This window comes from Marmota marmota, unplaced genomic scaffold (assembly GCF_001458135.2).
Source record: "Marmota marmota marmota unplaced genomic scaffold, marMar, whole genome shotgun sequence".
In the NCBI taxonomy this organism is placed as follows: domain Eukaryota; kingdom Metazoa; phylum Chordata; class Mammalia; order Rodentia; family Sciuridae; genus Marmota; species Marmota marmota.
The window spans coordinates 1539756-1566323 of NW_026000221.1; the positions used below are offsets into that span (position 1 = coordinate 1539756).

At 38.4% G+C, this 26568-nt stretch overlaps 1 protein-coding gene across 1 annotated transcript in view; it reads left to right on the top strand.

Moving 5' to 3' along the window:
- The window catches only part of Nsd1 (nuclear receptor binding SET domain protein 1), a 113637-nt gene extending 88727 nt beyond the window's left edge, over positions 1-24910 (top strand). The window contains exons 16-23 of the mRNA XM_015488448.2: positions 1336-1541; positions 4214-4326; positions 8424-8693; positions 10844-10960; positions 12105-12246; positions 19089-19195; positions 21023-21227; positions 22989-24910. Coding sequence (XP_015343934.2) covers positions 1336-1541; positions 4214-4326; positions 8424-8693; positions 10844-10960; positions 12105-12246; positions 19089-19195; positions 21023-21227; positions 22989-24610 — 2782 coding nt within the window. The 3' untranslated portion in view covers positions 24611-24910. The remainder of the gene's footprint in view (positions 1-1335; positions 1542-4213; positions 4327-8423; positions 8694-10843; positions 10961-12104; positions 12247-19088; positions 19196-21022; positions 21228-22988) is intronic.
- The last annotated feature ends 1658 nt before the right edge of the window (positions 24911-26568 follow it).

Genomic DNA, 26568 nt, shown 5'->3' on the forward strand with positions numbered 1-26568 from the left:
CCTTCCTCCCTCCCTCCCTCTGAGGATTAAATCCAGGGCTTCACACATGCCAGGCAAGTGCTCTACCACTGAGTCACAACCCCCAGCCCCTTGCTTTTTCTTTTTAAAATTATTTTATTGAACTTAAAATGCACAGAATATAACATGAATGATTTTAAAATATAATGAATGGGCACAGTAGGGTGAGTACAGTTCTTGTATGTCAATAAAAATTTTTATTAATAATAAAAAATAACAACAGGAGCACTTATATTCTTTCTAAACTGTAAAGAATTTGAGTTTTTTATTTCTTTACCTTGTTGTATAGGTTTGATACATGTCAAATGTTTTGTTTTACATGTTGTAAACTTTTATATAAAGGATCTCCTTCCCAACCTTTCCAGTTCTGGGGATTGAACCTCAGGGGTATTCTACCACTGAGGTTACCCCCCCATACACAGCCTTTTTATTTTATATTGGAATAGAGGCTGGCCTCAAGCTTGTGATCTTCCTGCCTCAAATCTCCTGAGTAGTTGGGATTACAGGCATTCACCACTGTGTTGGGTTAAAAGAATTATTGTTGATGTATTTACTTTTTCATTTTTAGATCCCTGAGATTTACTGCAGTTATTATTATACTCCAGTTTACTGTTCTACTGTACTCATTTTAGTGCTATTTCTTGATTTCCATGCACTGGAGCTTCTTGGGGCTTTTGGATTAAGTAGCTTGGTAGAGGTTTTTAGCTCTTAATAGCTAATGCCAAATTGTTCCTCTATATTTGTAGTTTTCATGAAAAGCTCCTTCCCCCCATTTTTTAATGTAATTATTCAGTATCCTGTTAATTATTGAAAAGTTACCCTTGTAAAGGTCATTGTATTTGGTATTATTGTCATTCCCTGACTACTATTGTCAGTCCCTTGAGCATTCAAATTTTTTTCCTGTTTTTCATTCAGTGAACATTATAGTCATAGACATTTATTTGTTTCTCTGTATTCTTTCTTTTTTTGGGGGTGTGTGCTGGGGATTGAACCTAGGGCCTTGTGCATGCAAGGCAAGCATTCAACCAACTGAGCTATATCTCCAACCCCTTTGTTTTCTTTAATAAACTCCTTCAAATCAAATAACTTGAGTCTAAGGAAGTTTATGAATATCTGTTGTAAGCATTTGTGTTCAGGCTTCCAGCACATAATACTTGTTTGTGTTCTAATGATCTTGAGAGATTTCCAGGTGCTTGGACTTTAATATTGTCAGGCAGACGTTGTTTTCTTACTCCTGTCTTAAGCAGGACTTTTTTTTTTTTTTAATATTACTTGCAGCTTTTTAGAGGTTTCTCCCCTTGTTTTCACCTTTCCCAGGTGGTGGCCAGCTGAGATCTGCCATCCTCGAGCTGTTCCTTCCAATATTGATAAGATGAGACATGATGTGGGAGAGTTCCCTGTGCTCTTCTTTGGGTCCAATGACTATCTGTGGACTCATCAGGCCCGAGTCTTTCCTTACATGGAGGGAGATGTGAGCAGCAAGGATAAGATGGGCAAAGGAGTGGATGGAACATATAAAAAAGGTAACTAGCCTTTGTCTTTCTCAGGCCAACAGAGACTCCTGTTGCCCGAACATCTGCTGTCTTTTAAAATTCACAAAACTCTTCTTTTTGACAGCTTTCTATTGACCTCTGGGGTTTTATGTGGTTGTCACTGTAGGATTTGACAGGGAAAGTGACCCACATAACTCATTTTAACTAAACTTGCCTTACTGTAGTCCCTCAAGAACGATTGTTTTCTCAACATATCAAGAAATGAAGTTCAGGTATGTTTTATAGAACAAACATTGCAGTTTGCTTTGCAAAAACTTGGATCTCTTGCAAACCCCCAAATGGTTTTGTTTTCATTTCTTTTTCCTTTTTAGCTTTTTGAGGGGAAATAATATTCAATAGAAAATGTAAAAGGAATTAAAATTATAGAGCCATTTGATTTTTGTAAAGTAGCCTAGTATTGATGGCAGTGGGGGCAGTTATGGCTAAAAGAGGTTCCTTAGTATTAGCAGTAGTAGTTTTACCACTTATAAGATGCTTAAGACAACTGTGAGCCTTGGTATTCTCTTATGATATGAAGGGAAAATGTTCCTCTGATTACTCAGTGGATGATAAAAATAAACCTGTAGGGCACGTAGTTGGTAATCACATTCTTTCTATAGCTGTCCTTTGAAAAGCCATGTATCTTTTGCTGTTTGAATATTAAATTTGAAGATTTTGTCTGCAAACTGAGATGAATATGGCTGTAAGTGAAACTTGCTGGTGGGATGCAACAAGATTCTAAGCAGATGAAACTTCATGGATAGGGAATGGGTGTAATGTGTATAGGGAATAAGTGTAATAAAAGTTCTGTTTGCCTCATGTTATTTTCAGTTATTTTAGTAGTTCCTCACCTGTTTGCCATGTTATTTCTGTCCTGAGGCATGGACTATCCATATTCATTACTAATACAGTAAAGTGTATCAGTACTAATACTAATAGGAGCTTGAGTCTAGAGTCTTGCTATCTCAGATCATCAGTAACCTGTGACCAACATCATGGCCTTCACAGTGGTAGTCCCCACCAAGGATATGGGAGAAGGTATAATGTAAGGAAGGCTATGAGTTTGAGCCTGCTGCAGTTTTGAGATGTTGCTGTTTCTTTGCGTACCAGAGGCTGGCTATGTTTCTCGTCTTCTAGAAATGTATGTTTTGTGGGGGAATCTGACATAGATACTGGCAGTCAAACTGCCGTTCAGTGATGGCTGTAGTAGATATATGTCTGATTGGCTAAGCAAGATGAGGCATGGCTAAGCCGGGTATTAGAGTTTTGAAGCCATGGATGATGGCTACTTTCCTAAGTGCTGCTTTGCTTTTTGTCCTATGGCAACCCTGCAAAATATATACTATCCAGATTTTTGTGTATTTTGGAAACTGAGGCACCTGAAAGTTATATTATTGGCTTAAGGTACCAGTGTCAGTAAGTGGTAGAAATAGGTTTTTAATGCTACAGATGGAATCCAGAATCTAAATTCTTAATTTCTGCACTGACTGTGAGGAATGAAATGTCCTTAAATGTTGTATGACAGATAGCATATGTGAAAGTACACATTTAATTTACCCTATTAGGTTAAGTATTTGGTATAGTTTTAGTACAGGGTTCAGAGAGCACTGTACTGGCTGCCTGAAAGGAAAGTTAAGTTGAATGGTGAGAGAGAGTTTTAAAAACTGCAGACAGAGTAAGTGATAGGGCTGGGGCTGTAGCTCAGTGGCAGAGCGATTGCCTAGCATATGTGAAGCACTGGATTTGATCCTTAGCACTGCATAAAAATAAATAAAGGCATTCTATCTATCTACATCTACATCTCTAAATAAATAAATAAATATAAATGGTGGGTGATCACAGCTAGGAAGATGAGTGAGGAGGGTACTTTTCTAGGCAGAAAAGATGAGACCATAACGGAATTGTTCATAGGGTAGAGTGGATGATGGGTAACTGGGCAAACATTGTTGTAGACAAAGCAGGACATATTGAATAACCAAATGTGGAAGGATGAATTTTAGTATAATTAACAGACTTTATGTAATACAAATGTACTGCTAGATGGTGACAGGGAAGAAGATATGAGTCAAAGAATTGACAGGGAAAGAAAGCTACAGAGAAAAAGGTAGGAAGAGTTGGAATTCTTGGAACTTTTTATCTGTACAAGGAATAATGAATCAATAGTGGAGAAAACTGAGAATCTCTTTTGTTGAGGTTTTCAGATACTTTTAAACATTTACAAGGACAGAACTTGAAATTGAATGTAGATAAGATGTGAAGATCTGTCTATCATTAGAGTTCGTAATGGATATTTACAGAATGAGTATTAGAAGAGTAGGATGGGGCTGGGTATGGTTTCATATGCTTGTAATCCCAGGTACTTGGGAGGCATAGTGTTGAGACCCTGGGTTCAGTCTGCAGTATCATAAAAGCAATAAAAAAGTTGGACAGGTACTTAGAAGAGAAGAACTTTGAATTACTTTGTTTTGTCCTAATGCCATGTCTGAATACCTCAGGGACTGTATAACCTATTTGGAAATAGTTGTATATATATATTCTAGGTTTTCCATATACGTAGTGTTGGTTGCATTTTTTCTAAAATATAGATTTCTTCAAATTAATAGGGAAGCAAAATAAATAGCACCCAGATATTGTTAACTGACTTGTACTATGTGTTTTCTCAGCTCTTCAGGAAGCTGCAGCAAGGTTTGAAGAGTTAAAAGCCCAGAAAGAGCTAAGACAGCTGCAGGAAGATCGAAAAAATGACAAAAAACCACCGCCTTATAAACACATAAAGGTGAGAAAAAAATCCTAGGAGACTACCTCTAGAAGACCCACTGTATAGCTTGCCTTATTCCTTATTCCTATCTCATCATGCTAAGAATTGAAAGCATAAGTATAGTTGTTATGAAGCAGAGGCAGATTAAAAGAAGGAACAAGTACCAGAGTAACATTTCTAGTACAATGTATGCACTTTTTAAAAAAATCAACTGTTTATTGAAGCAGTCTTTTTTTTTTCTTGGAAATTCTCACATATAAGTGGGAATAGATTATATTCACATATTCTGTTTGAAGGAGACCAAACAGCCATGACTTATGTATACTCCTGAGATTGTATGCATAATACTTATGGTAAGTCTTCTTGGTAATAACTGACCCTGAAAACATTTTAGGTGACCAGCATGGTCAGAAGAATTAATATTGGGTATTTCTAACCCTCAGTCTGCCTGACAAAATAGTCATCACTATCATCTGTGTTCAGAGGACCTTCTGTATTATTTAATATATGAAGTTATTTATATGCATAATTAAAAGACAACAATAACTCTGAAGAAGATATATATTATGGAGTCAGGCTTAATGGTGCACACCTATTATCCCAGGGGCTTGTAGGCTGAGGCAACAGGATCACAAATTCAAAGGCAGCCTCAGTAACTTAGCAAGGCCCTTAATAACTCAGCAAAACCCTGTCTCATAAATAAAAATGTTTCATTTAAATATTTTTAGAAAGGGTTGGGGATATAATACCCCTGCGTTCAATCCCTGATACAAAAAAGAAAGAAAGAAGTTTATTAGAAATGTTAGTATTTATGCTGGGCACAATGGTGTACACCTGTAATCCCAGTAACTGAGACAGGAGGGTCACAAGTTCATGGCCAGCCTCAGCAGCTTTTCAAGGCCCTCAGCCACTTTGGGAGACCCTGACTCAAAAAATTTACAGGGCTGAGGATATGGCTCGGTGTTAAAGGGCCTCTGTGTTCAATACCATAGTGCCAAAAAAATTGTTTTAGTATTTTCTAAAATACAGTTTACAAATCCTTTTTTTTTTATATCAGATAAAGACTTTAAAATACACATCATAATACATGAAAGAATACTTTTTAACCATATTGTCAAAATGAGTTCACCACCCAGGATATTTATTTCTGGATAAGGAACCTATTTCTTTTCTTTTCCTTTCTATTTTTTTTTTTTTCCTTAGTTACAGATGGACACAGTGTCTTTATTTTTATGTGGTGCTGAGGATTGAACCCAGTGCCTCACACGTGCGATGCAGGTGCCCTACCACTGAGCTACAGCCCCAGCCCATAGAACCCTGTATCTTGTTTGTCCATAGAAAAGTATCATTTGCATGTCTTTTCTTTTTTTTAACTTTTATTTTTTAAGTTTTCAAAGTATGGTAATCTCTTTATAGAGTCCAGTGTGTTTATGTATGTCCAAAATATTTTGTAGGACTTAAAGAACTATTTATTATTTATCAAAATTCAAATTTAACTTAATATCCTGGATTTTTATTTGCCAAGTCTGGCAACCCTTTTTTAGTGGATTATAGAGATAGCACTTCCATTTTTTTTAAATAGTTCTTGAAAGAAGATATAGTAAAACGAGTATTTTCTTTCTGAACTTTGAAGAACCTATTTTAAGGAGTAAAAATCATAAAATGTCAATCCTGGCATATAATTAAAACTACTTAAGAAACTTAAAACTTATAAATGTCTCATAATAGATCCTGGAAATACACCAAGAGTTCAGTGGAATCACTGTATGTGAAAAAATAACACAAGTGTAGTTAGGCCTCAGAAAAAGGAAAGTCATTTGGTAATCCTGTTCACACAGTTCTAGGCATTTCAGAGTAGCACATCTACAATATTGAGCCTGGATATTGAGGAGGGAACTTTGAGTGATCTCACCCTAGAATTTAGAGACCAGTTCCTTCCCTCTGCTCTTTAAAATTTAAACAGACATATTTTCAGCAAATAAGTATAGAGCAGGTGTTAGCAAATCCCTTGGTAGTTCAAATCTGATCTACTGCCTATGTATTATTTAATGCCAATGAGCTAGCCAGAATTTTGAAATTTTTTAATGATTTAAGGAAAAATAAAGATAATATTTCATGATACACAAGGATTATATTCAACTTTCAATGTTTATTAATTAAAGTTTTATTGTATCACAGCTATCTTTGTTCATTTCATGGCTGTTTTTGTACTACAGTGACAAGAGTTGAGCTCTGTGTCAGAGACCTGTGGCCTACTCACAATACCTGATATATATTTATATGAGTGTGTAAATCTTTGAAAGTGGTGGTGGTGTGGCATCAGATAAAGATTACAAGTAAATGTTCATATACCCTATTTATGGATTTGTGGTTTGGTTGGCTGACCTTGGATATGGCAAAGATGTATGTCCTTTTTAATTTTCATACAGATAGTTTGAGGAGAATATATTTCTTAACAGGCTGTATTTTTTATAATAGTGTAAAGAATAAGAGATAAACTTGTGGAAATGGCAGCATTTTGGAATTTAGAGGACAGAAGTAGATTTTTAAGTAATAGAAACCATTTATTTGCTTACTCGATGATTGTTCGATTGATACTGGGGCATTTAACCATTGAGCTACTTCCCTAATACTATTTATTTATTTGTTCGTGTGCAAGAGAGAGAGAGAGAGAGAGAGAGAGAGAGAGTGTGTGTGTGTGTGTGTGTGTGTCTATGTGTATGTGTGTGCGAGAGAGAGTGACAGAGACAGAGACAAAGACAGGGTCTTATTAAGTTGCCTTGGTCTCACTAGGTTTCTGGGGCTGGCTTTGAACTTGTGATCTTCCTCCTCATTCTCCCTCGTTGCTGGGATTACAGGCATGAACCACTATGCCTGGCAATAATAACTTTATTTTTAAGATATTTATTTTTGGTGGTTCTAGGGAAATGCTCTACCACTGACATATGTCCTCAGCCCCAGTAATAATTTAGATTTACTGGAGTTAGTAATCTAGAATAATTGATATTGCAGATATCATAAAAGACATCAAGAAGGAAGAGAATTATAATATTTGCCTTGTTTAAGAGGCTGCTGGGCTGTGTCCTGATCTTATTCTCAAATAGTCTCATAGGCAAAGTAATTTATAAAACCATACAACTCCTGACTAGTCAAATTTTACATATGGGCTCTCTTTGAAGACTCAGTTTGATTATTCCCACTGAAGTAATAGCAACTAGGGGAGACTTCTAGTGAACAAATTCATCTCTTTTTAATATCTGTTTTTTTCTCAGTATTGTTAATGTTGTTATCTATAAAAACTCATGAATGGCTTTGATATCACAGCAGCTCTTTGATCTTGATGGTTTTTCTCACCTTTAATGTAATTTTCAGTACTAGAACAAGTACTGAACATGAAAATATGAATAACAATGCTGTTTTCCTTTTAAAAAATTTCAAATTACAATAGTAAATATTAAACTACTTCTTCATGTGTAAGAAACCAAATTACTCAAAAATGTTTTCATACCAAAAGTTTTACATTTAAGAATAGTGGCTATTTTTATGTAGTAGTTATATATGGTAGCCACATGCAGTAGCAGAAATCTGGTTTCCAATTCATTTGGCCTTTCAGCTTTGAAGTTGATTTTTATATAATTTAAAAAAAATTTTTGTGAGAGTCACGTTTTATATATCAATTTTGACACTTTATATCAAACTGCTTAAATAAATCTTGATTGTTTAAAATGATGTAGCTGGGCACATTGCGCACACCTGTCATCACAGTCCTAGCAGCTAGGTAGGCTGAATCAGGAAGATCACAAGTTCAAAGCCAGCCTCAGCAACTCAGCAAGGCTCTAAGCAACTTAGCAAGACCCTGTTTCAAGGTAAAATCACAAAAACAGGCTGGGATAGTCTTAGGATTAAGTGTCCCTGGTAACAAATAAAAAAAAAATCAGTAAAAAATTATGTAAAATGTGGTGCACAACTTCAAGAAGAAAAAATTTCCAGTGTTGCCATTATGTACAACCATAATGTACCAATAATAAATATGGGGGAAGTGCAAATTTGCCTTATACAGGTCTTCTGTTGTTTTATGTTCTCTTGCCTGATAATACTATGTGCTGCTTCTTCAGGTTAACCGTCCTATTGGCAGGGTACAGATCTTCACTGCGGACTTGTCAGAAATTCCCCGTTGCAACTGTAAAGCTACTGATGAGAACCCCTGTGGGATAGACTCTGAGTGCATCAACCGCATGCTACTTTATGAGTGTCATCCTACAGTATGTCCTGCTGGAGGGCGTTGTCAAAATCAGTGCTTCAGCAAGCGCCAGTATCCAGAGGTTGAAATTTTCCGCACATTACAGAGGGGCTGGGGACTTCGGACAAAAACAGATATTAAAAAGGTGAAGAAATTTCTTCTTAATGATCAGCTTTTTCTTTTTTACTGCTTGATTAAAATTCTCACATTCATATGATATTCTTATCATAGTAAAATAACAGGTTATAGTTTGAGGATTAACTTTATTATTGCTAACTCCTAGAATTTAGAGGCTTGAAGATGGATAATTGTCCTCTAGTCTTCTGAAATTTTTTCCCCTCCCTTTTGGTTCTGGAAATTGGACCCCAGGGTATATTTAACCATTCAACTATATCCCCAGCCTTTTTTTTTGGACTCAGTGTCTCACTATGTTGCTGAAACTAGTCTTGAACTGAGATCCTTCTTCATGAGCCTGCTGAGTTGCTGAGATTACTGGCATGTGCCACTGCGCCCTGCTTAAAGTCCTATGTTGATCATGTTCACTAAGTAGCAGAATGTGAGAAAAAAGAAGGAAATTCATAGGATCCTTAAGTGAAGGAAGGAAAATAAACACATGATACAGAGATATTTAATCATCTTTTTTTTTTAATATATTTATTTTTTAGTTGTAGTTGGGAACAATACCTTTATTTCACTTATTTATTATTATGTGGTGCTGAGGATCGAACCCAGGGTCTTGCGCGTGCGAGGCAAGCACTCTACCGCTGAGCCACAATCCCAGCCCCTTTAATCATCTTTTTTTGTTGTTGTTGATACTGGGGATTGAACCAAGAGTGCTTTACCTCTGAGCTATATCCTTAGCACTTCTTAGTTTTTATATTGACGCAGGGTCTCACTAATTTTATGAGGCTGGCCTTGAACTTACAATCTTTCTGCCCCGGTCTCCTGAGTTGCTGCGATTGCAGGCCTGTGCCACCACACCTGGCTAATCACCTTTTAATAAAATACAGTATTTTGTTGGAAGGCAGAATTGTAGCTTCATAAAACATGAAGCAGAATCCCGGCAGAGTGACACAGCCTATAATCCCAGCAGCTAAGGAGGCTGAGGCAGGAGGAGCACAAGTTCAAAACCAACCTCAGCAACTCAGCAAGGCCCTAAGCAATTTAGTGAGACCTTATCTCTAAATAAAATATAAAAAAGGGGGGCGATGGTTCAGTGCTAAAGCACCCCTGGATTCAATTCCTAGTACTAAAACAAGAATAACAACCAAAAAAACTAAGAAGCAGAGGATTTGACCTTTTCTAAATGAAAAAGAGTAACATCTTTCACTTGAAGCTTGGAGGGATCTGCAAATTTCTTTTTTTGATGGTATTGGGATTGAACCCAGTGGAGTTCTACTATTGAGTTTTATCCCTAGCCCTTTTCATTTTTTTAATTTCAAGATAGGGTCTTCCTAAATTGGCCCTGGCAGTTATTGAACTTGTCATCCTCCTGTGTCACTGGGATTACAGGTATGCACATCTGTGCCTGACAAGATCCACAATTTCCTAATGAACAGATAATATTTTATAGGCTTGCTATAAAATAAAATGTATATGACATTAGGAAAGTAAGCCTTTTTCTGGTTATAGTTTCTGAATAATTTTATTGATGTTTCTAAGAATGACAGTAAATATACATTGGTATATTTCATCATTTCTCATATCTACTGTTGTCAGATCCTTTTGTGATATAATAATAAATAGGGAAACATGGTCTGTTCAATATGAAAAACAGGATTCTAGAGACTTATAACAGAAGACATGAAACTAGCTTGTCTCAGAATATTTAAGTCGAAACTTTGAAGATGAATAATTGTTGGTTAGCATTAAAGACCTGCAAGTAAGTTGACATCATGTGTGAAAACCAGTATGATTATAGTATAGTATAGGAAGGACAGTGTTGTAAAGTATGGAGAGATAGTAGGCATTGTGAGCTCCAAGGAACAGGAACATAATTTAGAGAAACTGACTTTCAGGCTCTGGCAGATAAAGGGATTTTTCCTTTCTTTCTTTTTCTTTTTCTTTTTTTTAACTGGTAGATCTTTGATGTTCGTTGTATCCTAATCCTACTGCTGGTAACAGTAGTGGGTATGAGAATCAAATAGTTGAAAAATTATATATTATATGCAAATAATATTATGCACAAAATCTGTATTGGATATTCTGATACTTCCTTCATTTTTAAAATGTTATGCCTTCATGTGAATACTGGCATACTTTTGCTGTTAAGTCAGAAACTGTTTCTTGTTGTAGGGTGAATTTGTGAATGAATATGTGGGTGAACTAATAGATGAAGAAGAGTGCAGAGCTCGAATACGTTATGCCCAAGAACATGATATCACTAATTTTTATATGCTTACCCTAGACAAAGTAAGTAGTAGAACAAAGTAAGTATTGATGAATGAAATTTGGGTTATCTTAACTTGTGTTTGTAGATACAATATGCATATATGACATGGATCAATGTCAAGTGTTTCTCCACATGGGCTCTGCAGTAGATAAGATTGCAAATTTCTGGTGTATAGTTTCTTTTTGGTACCAGGGTTTGAGCCCAGTAGTACTTAACCACTGAATCACATTCCTAGCCTTTTTTTTTTTTTTTTTTGAGACAGGATCTCACTAGGTTGCTTACAGTCTCACTAAGTTCCTAAGGTTGGTTTTGAACTGCCATCCCCCTGTCTTAGCCTCTGGAGCTGCTGGGTTTATAGATGTGTGCCACCACGCCCCAGCTAGTGTATATTTTTGGCCAAAGGCAATGAAATTGCTTTTATTTGTTTATTTTGAATGATATGTTACTATAGGAGAAATATTAAAAGACAAAAATAATAATTTTTTACCCTTTTATTTTACAAATTAAGTAATTTGTTAATATTTAGTTACCATATTGACAAGTTTCATTTTATTGGTATATGGAATTTCATTTTTTAATTTATTCCTAATTTTAATACCCTTGTATGTTTATTTTCTGTGTTTCTGCAGTTCCTCTTTGTACCTGAATATTAGGTTTCACTAACTTTCTTTTCCCTCTCCCAGCTTTTATAACATCCTTTTCTGGTACTTATAAGTTTAGTTTGTGAGATCCTCACCTCCAGATATTCTGATTATACTTGAAGGTGTGCAGTTCACATATGTTTTAAATATCAGTAGGTGATTTGACATGTGCACATGGTTTGAAAACTTCATAATTAGGGAGTGGAAAACCTTCTGCTTCTTGGGCAGTGGTCCTCAACTCTCAGTATATATCAGTAATTCCCTGGTGGGCTTGTTATAGCACAGATAGTTGATCCCTCACTCCAGAGTTTCTGCTTTAAACAGAAGCACAACTTAAGCACAACCTAGATTATGATTTCTAATAACTCTCAGGTAGAATTGGTGCTGCTGATCAATGGGCTGTACTTTCAGAACCACTCCTATATGAGTTTCAGATTTCAAAAATAGCAGATTATTTAGAATAATTTTAGATAATTGTAGAGGTCTCAGGAAGTCTGACAAGCAGCTTTTCTTGGAATTCTAGGACCGAATCATTGATGCTGGTCCCAAAGGAAACTATGCTCGCTTCATGAATCATTGCTGCCAGCCTAACTGTGAAACACAGAAGTGGTCTGTGAATGGTGATACCCGTGTTGGACTTTTTGCCCTGAGTGACATTAAAGCAGGTAAGGGTCATTTGAGGATTCTAGAGTTAAGTCCTAAATTTCAGGTTTTATCATCTAAAAATCTCACATCAGGAATTCCAAAATAAAGTTTCCAAGTTTCTGAGGATAATAGCTGAAGACTTTCCAGATGATACTTGGCCATGGTTGTGTTGTGTTTTGTTCACGAACCCTGGGCCTTGCGCATGCTAGGTAAGTGGTCTACCAATTAGCTACATTCCCCACATTGTTTATAGCTGAATACACCAACATCATCATAATAAATGTATTAACAGTAACCCTTTTCTTGGGAGCACTACTCAACCCCGCTTTCCCTGAAACTTTTACACAAAACTTCACCCTAAAAACACTCATCTTAACTTCCGCTTTTTTATGAATCCGAGCATCCTACCCTCGATTCCGTTATGACCAACTTATGCACCTTTTATGAAAAAACTTCCTACCCCTAACTCTATCCCTGTGCATATGACATAACTCCCTTCCAATTATTACTGCATGTGTACCACCCCAAATCTAAGAAATATGTCTGATAAAAGAGTTACTTTGATAGAACTGTAGCACTTGAACCTAATCCTAAGAATTCAAAATTCTTCGTGCTACCTTTTACACCATGTCCTAAATAGTGAGGTCAGCTAAATAAGCTATCGGGCCCATACCCCGAAAATTAAACCCCTAACTTCCTCCGCAATCTACCTCACTCTCTTTTCCGGATCTATAATTACACTTTTTAGTTCACATTGACTTCTGACTTGAGTGGGTCTAGAAATATGCTAGCAGTTACCCCCCTAATTGATAAAGGAAATCCTTTATCCACAGAAGCTGCATGCAAATATTTTCTTATTCAAGCCACCGCATCAATGATCTTAATAATAGGCACAATAATTAATTTCATAGACTCAGTACAATGAACCCTATCCAACTCATATAATCAAATTTCATTATTTATATTTACAATTGCACTTTCAATAAAAATAGGACTTGCCCCATTTCATCTATGAGTACCAGAAGTTACCCAAGGAATCCCACTTAAATCAGGCCTAATCATGCTAACATGACAAAAAATTGCCGCAATCTCTATTGTATACCAAATCGCATCTTCCATAGACCCCACCCTCATATTATTTATAGGAACCCTATCAATCATATTAGGAGGCTGAGGAGGACTTAACCAAACCCAACTACGAAAGATCTTAGCATATTCATCAATCGCTCATATAGGATGAATAATAGCAATTGTCACGTACAACCCGGCCTTAACAATATTTAACCTAATCATTTATATTATACTTACCATTAATATATTTATACTTCTCCACTACTACTACCCTTTCCCTATCAAATTTATGAAATAAATTTCCCCTTCTAACACCTACAATTTTAATTGTACTAATGTCACTAGGAGGACTGCCCCCTTTAACAGGGTTCGCACCGAAATGAATTATTCTCAAAGAACTTATTTCAAACAATAACATTATTTTCTCTACACTAATAGCAATACTAGCACTCCTAAATCTATATTTCTACACACGACTTATTTACTCCACATCTCTAACCCTATTCCCATCATTTAACAATACCAAAATAAAGTGACAGTTTGAAAATATAAAACTAATCCCCTTTCTACCAAATTTTATTATTATTTCCACTCTCTCCCTTCCATTAATACACCTCCTTTCATTCCTGAACTAGGAATTTAGGTTAATTAAGACCAAGGGCCTTCAAAGCCCTAAGCAAATGCCCAACACTTAATTCCTGCACTAAGGACTGCAAGACTTTATCTTACATCAATTGAATGCAAACCAATCACTTTAATTAAGCTAAGCCCTTTCTTCCTACACTGATGGGATTTAAACCCATAAAACTTTAGTTAACAGCTAAACGACTTACTCAACTGGCTTCAATCTACTTCTCCCGCCATAAGTAAAAAAGGCGGGAGAGGGCTGGGGATGTGGCTCAAGCGGTAGCGCGCTCGCCTGGCATGCTCGCCTGGCATGCTTGCGGCCCGGGTTCGATCCTCAGCACCACATACAAACAAAGGTGTTGTGTCCGCCGAAAACTGAAAAATAAATATTAAAAAATTAAAAAAAAAAAAGGCGGGAGAAGCCCTGGCAGAGTTGAAGCTGCTCTTTTTGAATTTGCAGTTCAATATGACTATTCACCTCAGGGCTTGGTAAAAAGAGGATTCAACCTCTGTCTTTAGATTTACTGTCTAATGCTTACTCAGCCATTTTACCACCTACCTATGTTCATCAACTGTTGATTCTTCTCAACTAATCATAAAGAATATTGGTACACTTTACCTTCTATTTGGCGCTTGAGCTGGTATAGTAGGAACAGTGCTTAGCCTACTAATCCGGGCTGAATTATAGTTATGCCAATCATAATTGGCGGATTTGAAAACTGACTAGTACCCCTTATAATTGGAGCCCCCGATATAGCATTTCCACGTATAATAATATAAGCTTCTCACTTCTCCCCCCTTCCTTCCTCCTCTTGCTCGCTTCTTCTATAGTTGAAGCAGGTGCAGGAACAGGTTGAACCGTGTACCCTCCACTAGCTGGAAATCTTGCTCATGCAGGAGCCTCAGTAGACCTTACCATCTTCTCCCTTCACTTAAGCAGGGGTATCATCAATTCTGGGGGCAATTAATTTTATTACAACAATTATTAATATAAAACCACCTGCCATATCTCAATATCAAATCCCTCTGTTCGTGTGATCTGTGCTAATTACAGCATTATTACTTCTCCTGTCTCTTCCAGTTCTTAATGTATTAAGTATACTCACATTCTCATACAACTGTCACCACCATCCACCTTGAGAACTCTTTAGTCTTCCCCAGCTGAAACACTTTTTCTGTTCTGTTCTCTCCCCACAACCCCTGGCAACTACCATTCTATCTCTGAATTGGACTTCTCTAGGAATTTCATGTAAATAAAACCACACAGTACTTGTCCTATTGTGACTCAGTGGTTTCACCTACCATGTCTTTAAGAGTGAGCCTGGATGGTTTTATTAAAGAAATAAATTCCCAGACTTTAACTTTGATGTGAACTCCCTGCAAATGAGTCTTAGAAACTCCAGCTCTCCAGGTCTTTTTTTAACCTTCTCTTCCACAGTTGCCCTTTTCCCATGATTCAAACCAAAGATTTACCTTTCATCCACCCGAATCTGTGAGTTATAAATAAATGTCTCCCCGCCTTCTTCCCCTTTTTGTGGTGCTGGGGATGACACAAGTGCCTCAAACATGGAAAGCAAACACTCTACCACTGAGCTACATTGTTAGCCCCTGTCCCTAAGGTTTTAAAAGCAGACCTATCGGGCTGCAATGGTGGTTCAGTGGCAGAGTGCCCGCCTAGTATGTGTGAGGCACTGGGTTCAATCCTCAGCACCACATAAAAATAAATAAATAAAATAAAGGTATTGTGTCCATTTACAACTAAAAAATATTTTAAAAAACAGACCTGTCATGTTTGAATGCATAAGTGAAATAGTTGTAATTGTGACAATTATGCATATATTTATTTGATTTTTGTTGTTGTTGTTGTTGTTTGGTTTTTGAGGTGCTGGGATTGAACCCAGGGCCTTGTGCATACGAGACAGGCACTCTACCAACTGAGATATATTCCCAGCCCTAACACCTTTATTTGAATTGAGAGTAAATCTGATAATAGCTAAATTGTTATATAAAAAAGTTATATTTTCCATAAATTAGAAGAACCTAACCTATGCTTCAAGGTTTTGATGGTTTAAAAAATAAAGTGACCTATGCATAGGTCTAATTGGATAGTTTTTAAAATATTTGAACATAGTGTTTTGTGAATTTGTAGTATATAAGATTTCATGCATTTTTTTTCCAAATGAATTTTTCATAGGAATAGAAGTAAGATAGTTGAAGATCACTGTCTTATACTCAAACTGAGATGGGACTCACCTAGACATTTTATAATTGACAGTAGTATAGTGCAGCAGAAATCCCATGAGTATCATGGAGCAATAGTTGAGACTCCCTTTGCCAAGTGTTATAGACCTCAGTCAAGAAGCATTGATCAGGACTGGGGCTGTAGCTGGTGGTAGAGTGCTTGCCTAGCATGTGTGAGGCTCTGGGTTTGATATCCAGCACCATATAAATAAAAGCAAATAAAATATATAAAAAATACAATAACATTACAAAAAAAAAAGAAGCATTTATCAAGATAAAAGAATTAAAAAGCCATTTGATCATCTCTTGTTCTGTGTTTTGAGTTTTTGTATTTGTTCTTTTTATATATACATGACAGTAGAATGTATTTTGACATATATACATGGAGTATAAATAATTCTAATTAGGATTCCATTCTTTTGGTTGAATGTAATGTGGAGTTACACTGTTCATGTATTCATTTAGGAACATATGTTTTATTGATTTTTAAATCTTTTGGACTTTTCTCACTCTTTATAGATAGAAACATGCATTCTTTCATATACTTTTTAGAATTTGAATAGTTCTCACAGTTTTCAGATTTTTTTTTTTTATATATTTTTTTAGTTGTAGATTGACACAGTGTCTTTGCAGTGTCTCATACTTGCAAGGCAAGTGCTCTACCACTGAGCTACAGCTTCAACCCCCAGTTTTCAGATTTTAAGATTTGAGGGGTTTGCCTTGTAATTCAGTAGTGGAGTGCTTTCCTAGCACATGTGAGGCACTGGTTTCATCCTCAGCACCACCTAAAAATAAAGAAAATGAAGCGATAAGAAAGAAAATTTAGGGGCTGAGTCTCATTAAGTTTCTTTTATTTTGACATTGCTTGTTATCCTCCCTTCTCAGTCTCCTGAGTAGCTGAGATTTTATCCCCAAAACTGTTATTACTGTGTTGTTAACCAGTATGGTGTGTTTCCTCTAAAACTCATGTTTTAATTTAATACCCATTATGATGAAGTATCAGAGGGTAGATGACTTAATCCAAATATGATACCTTGGATGGTGTTTAGATTTAGATGTGTTTATCAGGGTGGAGCCGACATAATTGAATACTGGTGTCTTTATAAGAAGAAGGAAAGACCAGAAGATTTATAGTTATTATCCCTGTCTCTTACTATGTGATGTCCTGCAATGCCTCTGGACTCTGCCAGTAAGTAAGGCTATCATATGCTGAGCCTCAATCTTGCATCAGAACTCTGAACCCAAGTCAGCCTCCCTTCTGTATAACTTATAGTCTGCGGTATTGTTATTAGCACCAGAAAGCAGGCTTAGATTCTTGGATATGATCCCTCTCCCCACAAACTCCTTTTTCTTTCTCTCTTTGTCTACCCTATTCACTCTGTTCAAGGGGATGACCTTGTCTACTGTGTCTAGCTACAAATTTTCCACGTTCTCTCTGCATAAATATATTGTTCGTATCCTCTTGGATCTAGTCTGCACAGATTAAATAGGGAAAATTAGACCTAATGTGATAAGTTTGAGGCCAAGGGTGTGTCAGAGCTGAGAACTGGGTAGACATAGTCAGGACTTCTCATTCAACTTTTCAGACCCTTCATGGATCTGTATCTTACTCTGTTTTTTCATGTATGCCATCTTTGTTTCTCTCCCCTGGTACCCTTTGCCAGATCCTTCAAAGGTTATTCAATATTGGATTCCTTGCTATAGTTATATCAGTGTTTCCTTTGTGACTTTTCATACCTTCTGATTTAGTTTCTTTGATTTTGTGTGATTGCTTACACGGTGTATGTTCAGTGAGCTGCAAGTTGTGCCTAATATCCTGCTATCTTACACTTGTCTAAATGGTGGAATTGCCTCATAAACACGTCAGATCTGCAAAAGTTCCATTATAGAAGCTAGACGAGTGTGGCTTAGTGGTAGAGTGTTTGCCTAACATGCATGAGAACCTGGGTTTGATTCTCTAGCACTGCAAAAAAGTTTTCTCCCTCTGATTAATTTTTCACTGGTAGCATAAGTAAATCACTCAACATTTAGTACAATAAGTTCACAAGCAGGCCTGAGATGGAAACCCATCCCTGTTGTGACTGTGATGATTAAGCTGTGACCCACACACAGATGATTGTATTATTTCTACTATATAGCCCCTAAATATGAGTCAAGTGGTTTATATTTTGCCCAACTCAATAAAGAAACAATTTGCCTGGTGTTATGGCACATGCCTATAATCCATCTAACCAGAGGCTAAGGCAGGAGGGATGAAAGTTCAACGTCACCCTGGGCAGTTTAGCAAGACCCCGCCTCAAGGGGAGAAAAATTCTTATTTTTTAGGCCTAATCCTAACTTGCTTTCATTATGTGCTTAGACTGTATTTGAATGTTTTATTTGCCTTCTAATGCCTAGCATATCCAAAAAAGAGAGGGGTAGCTACTTGGGGTTCAGATGACCCAGCCTGGTTTGGGCATAACTGGAATGTACAGCCAGTCTTTACTGTGTACTAAAGTGCCTCGCCTGTGAGTTACACTTACCAGGGCACATACTAGCAGGCATTTTTTTTATACTTATAATCCCAGTGCCTGGCACATCAGTACAGAATTAAGTTGTTTTTCTTGTATTTGGTTTTGGTATTGAGTTAAAAATTTTGTATCTGAGTAGTTGGCAAAACAAGAGAAAGAGAAAAACTTGAGATAATTAATACTTCTCTAGTAAAGGTGATTTTCAGTATTTGTTAAGCTACTAAAGTTTTTCCCCTTCTATAATGTATTTACTAATAATGTTATATTATTAAAATGTATTAATGTAGTGAATTAGTTAATTCTTTTTAAAATCCTGTTTGTGATCTCTTGAAAGTTAATGTCTTTTGTAATTAATAAGAAATAATTAAAACCATAGATATTAATCATTAATATTTTAATGGTCTTCTCTGCAGGCACTGAACTTACCTTCAATTACAACTTAGAATGTCTTGGGAACGGAAAGACTGTTTGCAAATGTGGAGCCCCAAACTGCAGTGGCTTCTTGGGTGTCAGACCAAAGGTACCACCTCCAGATTAAGTTACTTCAATTCTCTGGTATAACTGTCTCTCTTTCTTGGTAAAGATACCAAAGAATCTGTAGTGGAATTTTAAGATTATATTACAAAACAGTAGAATAGGTAAAAGTAGTAGACTTAACCTTGCCATTTTAACTAAGTATAAAAACATTATTGTGCTGTATGCAGATGATGCAACCTATAAGCCCAGCTGCTCAGGAGGCTGAGGCAGGAGGATCAAGAGTTCAAAGCCTGCCTCAGCAAAAACGAGGCATAAAGCAATTCAGTGAGACCCCGTCTCTAAATAAAATACAAAATAGGGTTGGGGTATGGCTCAGTGGTTGAGTGCCCCTGAGTTCAACCCCCGCACCCAGTCCCATCCTTAAAAAAAACATTCTTTTGTGTCTCACTTCCTGTTTTTTTTTTAACTAAATTACCATTCTCTAACCATTAAGGATTATTTAAAAGTCTTTATCCTGCTTTTCTTAAATACTATTTTCAAATTTTCCTTTTTGTTACATAGTCTTCTTAATGATCATTTATAGTCATTAATTTTTTATATAATGGACTGATCATAATAGGTAAACATGTGGATGTGTCAGGATTTCTCTATCCTAAGTAACAGTGTAGTGAAAATGATGTTTAATTTTGATGCAAAGCTGACTATATGGTTACTCCAATTGGGTAATTCCCAGTATGTATTTTCTTATTCTTATAAAGAAACCCATTATTAGGATGAAAAAATGTATATTAGCATAGAAAACAATAAGGATGTAAATCATTTTGATCAATTACAGGAGAAGGAAGATCCATGAAGTTCTTTTTTTTTTTTTAATATTTATTGTTTAGTTGGACACAATATCTTTATTTATTTATTTTTATGTGGTGCTGAGGATCAAACCCAGGGCCTCACATGTGCTAGGCGAGCACTCTACCGCTGAGCCACAACCCCAGCCCCAAATATTCTGTCTTATTAAATAAGGAAAATCATCTCTATATTGTATTGGGTTTTATTTTGGGTTTTGGTTAATTTGTTCCTTAGATAGTACTGTTTTTAAAATGTCAGCTGGTTTGTGTCCCATAAATTAAGATAGTAATTCATTTTATTTCACAATAAACAGTATCAAGTTTCTATATTCTCAAGGTCTCTGTAAGAGAGCATTTCAGTTGTAAACCAGTGAGAGACATGCCAGGGCACAAGATGAGAAATGGGAATCACTGTGGGCTATTAATACATAGAATAGAGTGGACCTTGATTAAGCCTTGTTGATTGGTCCTGTATGTTTCTAGGCTAAGATGAATTATGTGATGACAGCCCTGGGGTTTGGACTCCAGGGAACAAACAGAAAAACTGCTAGTTGTTGGGGAGTTGTAGGCATTAACCCAATTTGACTTAAAGATGCAAACCTTGATGAGGGCAAAGATCATAATTAGTTTTCTGTGCCTTCTTAACATAATGTTCAGTGATTTGTTAAATAAGTTTAGCAATGTATATGAACTCACAGAGAGAAGTCTTTAGCTTTGAAATTAGACAAACATAGAATTGACACATAAGGCTGGGGCCTTATGTGTTAACAAAAAGAAGCACATTTTTCTCTTATTTCATTCAAGTGAAAAGAGTTGGTGATAACAAAAGTAGAAATTAATACTACCCAATATCTCGTATCTGATGTGCCAGTTGCCTTTCCTGCATTTTCTCTAATCTTTGCAACAGTTTTTGAGAACCATCTTCCCAGAGTAGAGACTGAGGCTCAGAGTATATAGTTAACTTATTCAAGATGATATAACCAAGTTATTGACAGAATGCTGATTGTTCATTCTCTGACCTCTAGAATCAACCTATTGCTACAGAAGAAAAATCAAAGAAATTCAAGAAGAAGCAACAGGGGAAGCGCAGGAGCCAGGGTGAAATCACTAAGGAACGAGAAGATGAATGTTTCAGCTGTGGGGATGCTGGTCAGCTCGTCTCCTGCAAGAAACCAGGCTGCCCAAAAGTTTACCATGCAGACTGTCTTAATCTGACCAAGAGACCAGCAGGTTGGTACAAGAGTCCATTCGTAGTTCTGTTTGTTCTCTGCCAGAATTCTCAGAGTTTGATGCCAGTTGCTTTAATGTACAACAAAATGCCATTTGGTTTGTTTGTGTAAAGTGCTGAGGGTTGTGGTCCTTGTTCTCATTCTGGAAATATGTGACAACAAAGTCTTAGAATCCTAGGCTATAGAGAAGGGAACAGAATGTGGCTATGGGTCAAATACTTTACTTCCATTTACAGTTGGTTTTCTTCTCATAATGAGCATGATGAAACAGATTTACATTTGGTGAGATGACATGTTTCAAACAATTGCAGGTGGGCTGGGAGTATGGTTCAATAGAAGAGCTCTTTCCTAGCACATACAAGCCCCTGATTTGATCCTCAGCACCAACAAAGAAAAGAAAGTTAGGGATGAAGGAGCTGAGTGGAAAGGCAGGTTTTCTGACTTCAAAGCCACTAAGTCATATAATCTTTCCAGAGAAAGAAAGATTGAGACAAAGTAGAGCTTTTGTTGTTCCACTCAATAAGATGACATGACATCCTTTTAGCCAGTCCATGCCCCACTCACCCTTACTAGGGTCCTTCTTCCTTATGAAAAAGACTTTTTCCTTGAAAAAAATTTTGATTAACAGTTAACGTGATAAAGCTGCTCAGGCAAATGCCTTGCCCAGGAATTTATGGTTGGAGAAGTTAATAACCTTTGGACAGTGATTTGGTGTTTGAGAATTTAAGGGATTTAGACATGTTGACTATTTTAAAGGTCCAAAGAGAGAGACCAGTAGAGAGCCATTCTATGGTGAGGCAGTTATACATGACTATTGGCTTGCTTCCAAGAAGTACGAGAAAATTAGAGAACTTTGGGGTGGAAGGGAGAGGAGCAAATTCCTAAATTGGCTTTCCTTTAATATATATTTGCCAGGGGTAATAATAGAAACTGAGGTAGTATGTGGGCAAGGCCCTAGCATTGACCTATTAGTGTTAGTACATGGAAATGGGGAATTGTTTCAGAGTCAGTTACTCAGGGTGGTAACAGCACAGGCTGTGATAGAACTGATTTTGCCTGTGTGCTAACAGTGAAGTCTAGTAGCACAGTTTATTTATGGGCTGGAACACCGTCCATAGTCAAGTCTCTCAGGTTTCATGAAATGGGGATAAGTATAGATGGAAGCTCAGGTTAGCTTTGAATCTTTTCTACTTGCCATTCAGACAACACAGACCTAAGTTTTGTGTTAGTTTCAAGACTTAGATTTAACAAAGGTAAGTGTACTTCCATTTTTTTTTTTTTTTTACATCTGTATATCTTTTTCCTATTTCTGTTAAATAAGCAGGAGTATAAATAGCTGTGATGTTCCTCTTGGAGTTGAATATTTTTAAGCTATTTAGACAAGTGGATTTTGCAAAACTATGAAAGTAATATCTAAACACAATGTCTAAGAAGAGCTTTGGGGTTTGGTTGGTTTTTTTATTTTTTCTTTTTCTCCTTGTTGGAAATAGTCATAGAGATATGGATTTACTCCTGCTTGTATTTAGTTGCTGCTTAGTTGCTCAACCTTGATACATTGCTGTTATTTTATGTATTGTTTTGTGCAGAAGAGGAAGCTGAAATTCTGGGGAAGGAGTGATGGCAGGTGAGTGGCATGAATTCCCTGAAGAGCTGGCAGTTTGAAGGAGGCTTTGCAGTCACTCCTGTGTACCAGTCCCGGGGCCACAGCCCATCTCACATGCATCTCTTTTCCCTAAGTTTTTGTTCACTCCTGTGTTTTCAGGGAAGTGGGAGTGCCCTTGGCACCAATGTGACGTCTGTGGGAAAGAAGCAGCCTCCTTCTGTGAGATGTGCCCCAGCTCTTTTTGCAAGCAGCATCGGGAAGGGATGCTCTTCATTTCCAAACTTGATGGGCGTCTGTCTTGTACTGAACATGACCCCTGTGGGCCCAACCCTCTGGAACCTGGGGAGATCCGTGAGTATGTGCCTCCCCCAGTGCCGATGCCTCCAAGCCCCAGCTCACGCCTGGCAGAGCAATCATCAGAAATGGCTGCTCAGGGGCCCAAGATGTCAGATAAGCCACCTGCTGATGCCCATCAGACGCTGCCACTCTCCAAAAAAGCTTTGGCAGGGACTTGTCAGAGGCCAGTGCTATCTGAAAGACCTCTGGAGAGAACTGACTCCAGCTCCCAGCTTTTAGATAGGGTCAGAGACCTTGCTGGATCAGGGACCAAATCCCAGTCCTTGGTATCCAGCCAGAGACCACTGGACAGACCACCAGCAGTGGAAGGACCAAGACCTCTGCTATCTGACAAACCCTCTCCAGTGACCAGCCCAAGCTCCTCACCCTCAGTCAGGTCCCAACCACTGGAAAGACCTCTGGGGACAGCTGACCCAAGGCTGGATAAATCCATAGGTGCTGCCAGCCCAAGGCCCCATTCACTGGAGAAAGCCCCAGCCCCAACTGGCCTAAGACTTCCACCGACAGACAGACTGCTAGTCACCAGTAGTCCTAAACCCCCAACTTTCGACAGGCCCCCAGACAAATCCCATGCCTCTTTGTCCCAGAGACTTCCACCTCCTGAGAAAGTACTATCAGCTGTGGTGCAGACCCTGGTAGCTAAAGAAAAAGCACTGAGGCCTGTGGACCAGAATACTCAGTCAAAAAACAGAGCTGCTTTAGTGATGGATCTCATAGACTTAACTCCTCGCCAGAAGGAGCGGGCTACTTCTCCTCATGAGATCACACCACAGGCTGAGGAGAAGGTGCCTGCGTTGGAGTCCAGCTCATGGTCTGCCAGCAAAGGTCTGGGGCATATGCCTCGAGCTCTGGATAAAGGCAGTGTGTCAGATCCTCTTCTCCAACCATCTGGGAAAACAGCACTCCCTTCAGAGCACCCCTGGCAAGCTGTTAAATCACTCACCCAGGCCAGACTTCTTTCTCAGCCTCCTGCCAAGGCTTTTTTATATGAGCCAGCAACTCAGGCCTCAGGAAGAGTTCCTGTAGGGGCTGAGCAGACCCCAGGGCCTCCCAGTCAAGCACCAGGCCTGGTGAAGCAGATGGCCGGAGGTCAGCAACTACCTGGATTTGCTGCCAAGAGTGGGCAGTCCTTCAGGTCTCTTGGGAAGGCCCCATCCTCCCTCCCCACTGAAGAGAAGAAGTTGGCATCCACAGAACAGAGTCCTTGGTCCCTGGGAAAAACTTCATCAGGGGCAGGGCTCTGGCCCATAGTGGCTGGACAGACGTTGGCGCAGTCTTGCTGGTCTGCTGGAAGCACACAGACATTGGCACAGACTTGCTGGTCCCTTGGAAGAGGGCAAGACCCCAAACCAGAGCAAAATACACTTCCAGCTCTTAATCAGGCTCCTTCCAATCACAAGTGTGCAGAGTCAGAACAGAAATAATACCAGTAAATGTTATATGACCTTTCAAGCTGCCCCCAGGGTACCATTTGGAGAGGGGAATCTTTGTTTCTTCTTTTTGCCCCTTGAAAAACAGACCTACCCAACACTTTTCCACTGTTATTCTTTCCTTATATCCCAACACTCAGAACTCTTGTGACATTAGCCAGGGGGGCTTATGGTTGTGTGAACCATGTATGGAAATCCAGTTGGCTCCAGCCAAGGAGACAGACAGACTTGAATCTCTTGCCCCCAACTTTTACACATGGTCAACTTAAAATAAAAAGTCCACTTTGGAGTCAAGCATGGAATTCAATTCCGCTGGTCAAGTTGGAAAGTTTAATGGGCTCTTGGAGCTATTCCCCAGCCCAACAGAGCTCTGTGGAAGATACCCTTAGAACCCGTGGGAGGAACTGATGTTCATTCAAATCAGTGGCCACTCCCTGAGCATTCATATGTGCTAGGCCAGGGCTAGTCACTGATGAGTGATACAGAGATACATAAGACTTGATCCATGAGAGCCTAACTTGTCTGCCTGGGTTTCCAGGCTGCTTTCAAGAACTTTTGACCAGGAAACAGTAGGAAATACTGAGGGGCCCTGGGTTTCCATGCTCCTTTTGAAATGTTCTTTGTGGCTATGGTGAGCAAGTATCTCCTGGTTGGGACATGCATGCATGTATGTACATGCATGTATCTTCAAAGCTCTCCTCTATAGGCAGAAGGGTACTGTATCAAGGCCAAAGAGGACTGTTGGCTGGCACATCTATGCTGCTTCTGTCTACATTGTGCAAAGTCTGAAGACTTGTACTTGGAGCAGCAGCTAGCTAGTAGAGGGAGCTTGACTATGAGAATGTAGCTTTCCAGCAGTGGAATTAGGCAATTGGCAAGCTTACCTTTCTTTCTACCACTTTTTCTCCTTTTACATAAACCCACCCTATTCCCATTTCCTCAAACACTCAGGTGCTTTCAGATTTCAGTCTCGGGCAGTGGACATAGGGAATTTCTGGCAAGCTCTTGTCTAGACATACCAGGTTTAGGAAGGGTGCCAGATGCTGATGGAAAATTATTTCTCCCCTGGTCCTTTGCCCACCTAACTGAATTGAGGGAGCTAGTTCTTCACCTCCCTGAGAATTGCTGTGTTCTCTATTGAGATCACCTGCCTGCTGACTTAGCTCAAGGCAAGCCAGAATCCTTCCCTAAGACTGGAGAGATGTGTTGTGTGGAGCAATGTCCAGTCTAAGAGATGACTCCTCATAACTGCTGATTATCTGTTACTGCTGCCCTGAGCTGGGGCCCAAGGGCTGGGAAATCTGTTGGTGCTACCCTGCCCTATCATTCACCCAGCTCACTGACTGCCAACAGGAAATGCTGTTTGGCTAGTTTCCTCCCAATCACCCACCCCACCTTAGTCCCTAGACCAAACATGTTTACCTCTCTGCTTTGCCAACTCAGCCAGCAGCTTTAGCCAACAGGCCATCTTCTGGCCCAAATGTCTCCCAGCCTTTCTGTCTCAGTTAATGACTTTTACACTCTGAACAGGATTCTGTATTTTGTCCCAGTTTCCTTCTCCTAAGTTCTTACTGAATTCCCATCACTTCCAAGGGGAAGGAATAATAGTTATAGAAGCATTTGCGCTTTATATAAAGATTGAGAATAGAATCTACTTTTATTTCCCAAAGTCTGTCTCTGGGATTGAGACACTTGAACTCAGGCAGAGGGATGCGGCCAGGCAGGGCTGTCCCAAATTTAGGGGCCTATCCCTGCACTTCACTGAGACCTCAGAATCTCCTCTGAATTCCACCTGCCTAGTTCTCCCCTTTCATCCTCTCTTCCCACATCATCAAAGAGGAAAATCTTTGTTCAAAAGGAAGAGAAAATGTAAAGCATATTATTATTTTCTTTTAAATAATTTTAAACCATGAAAAAGATATTTTTAACAAAATTCACCCAGAACATTACAG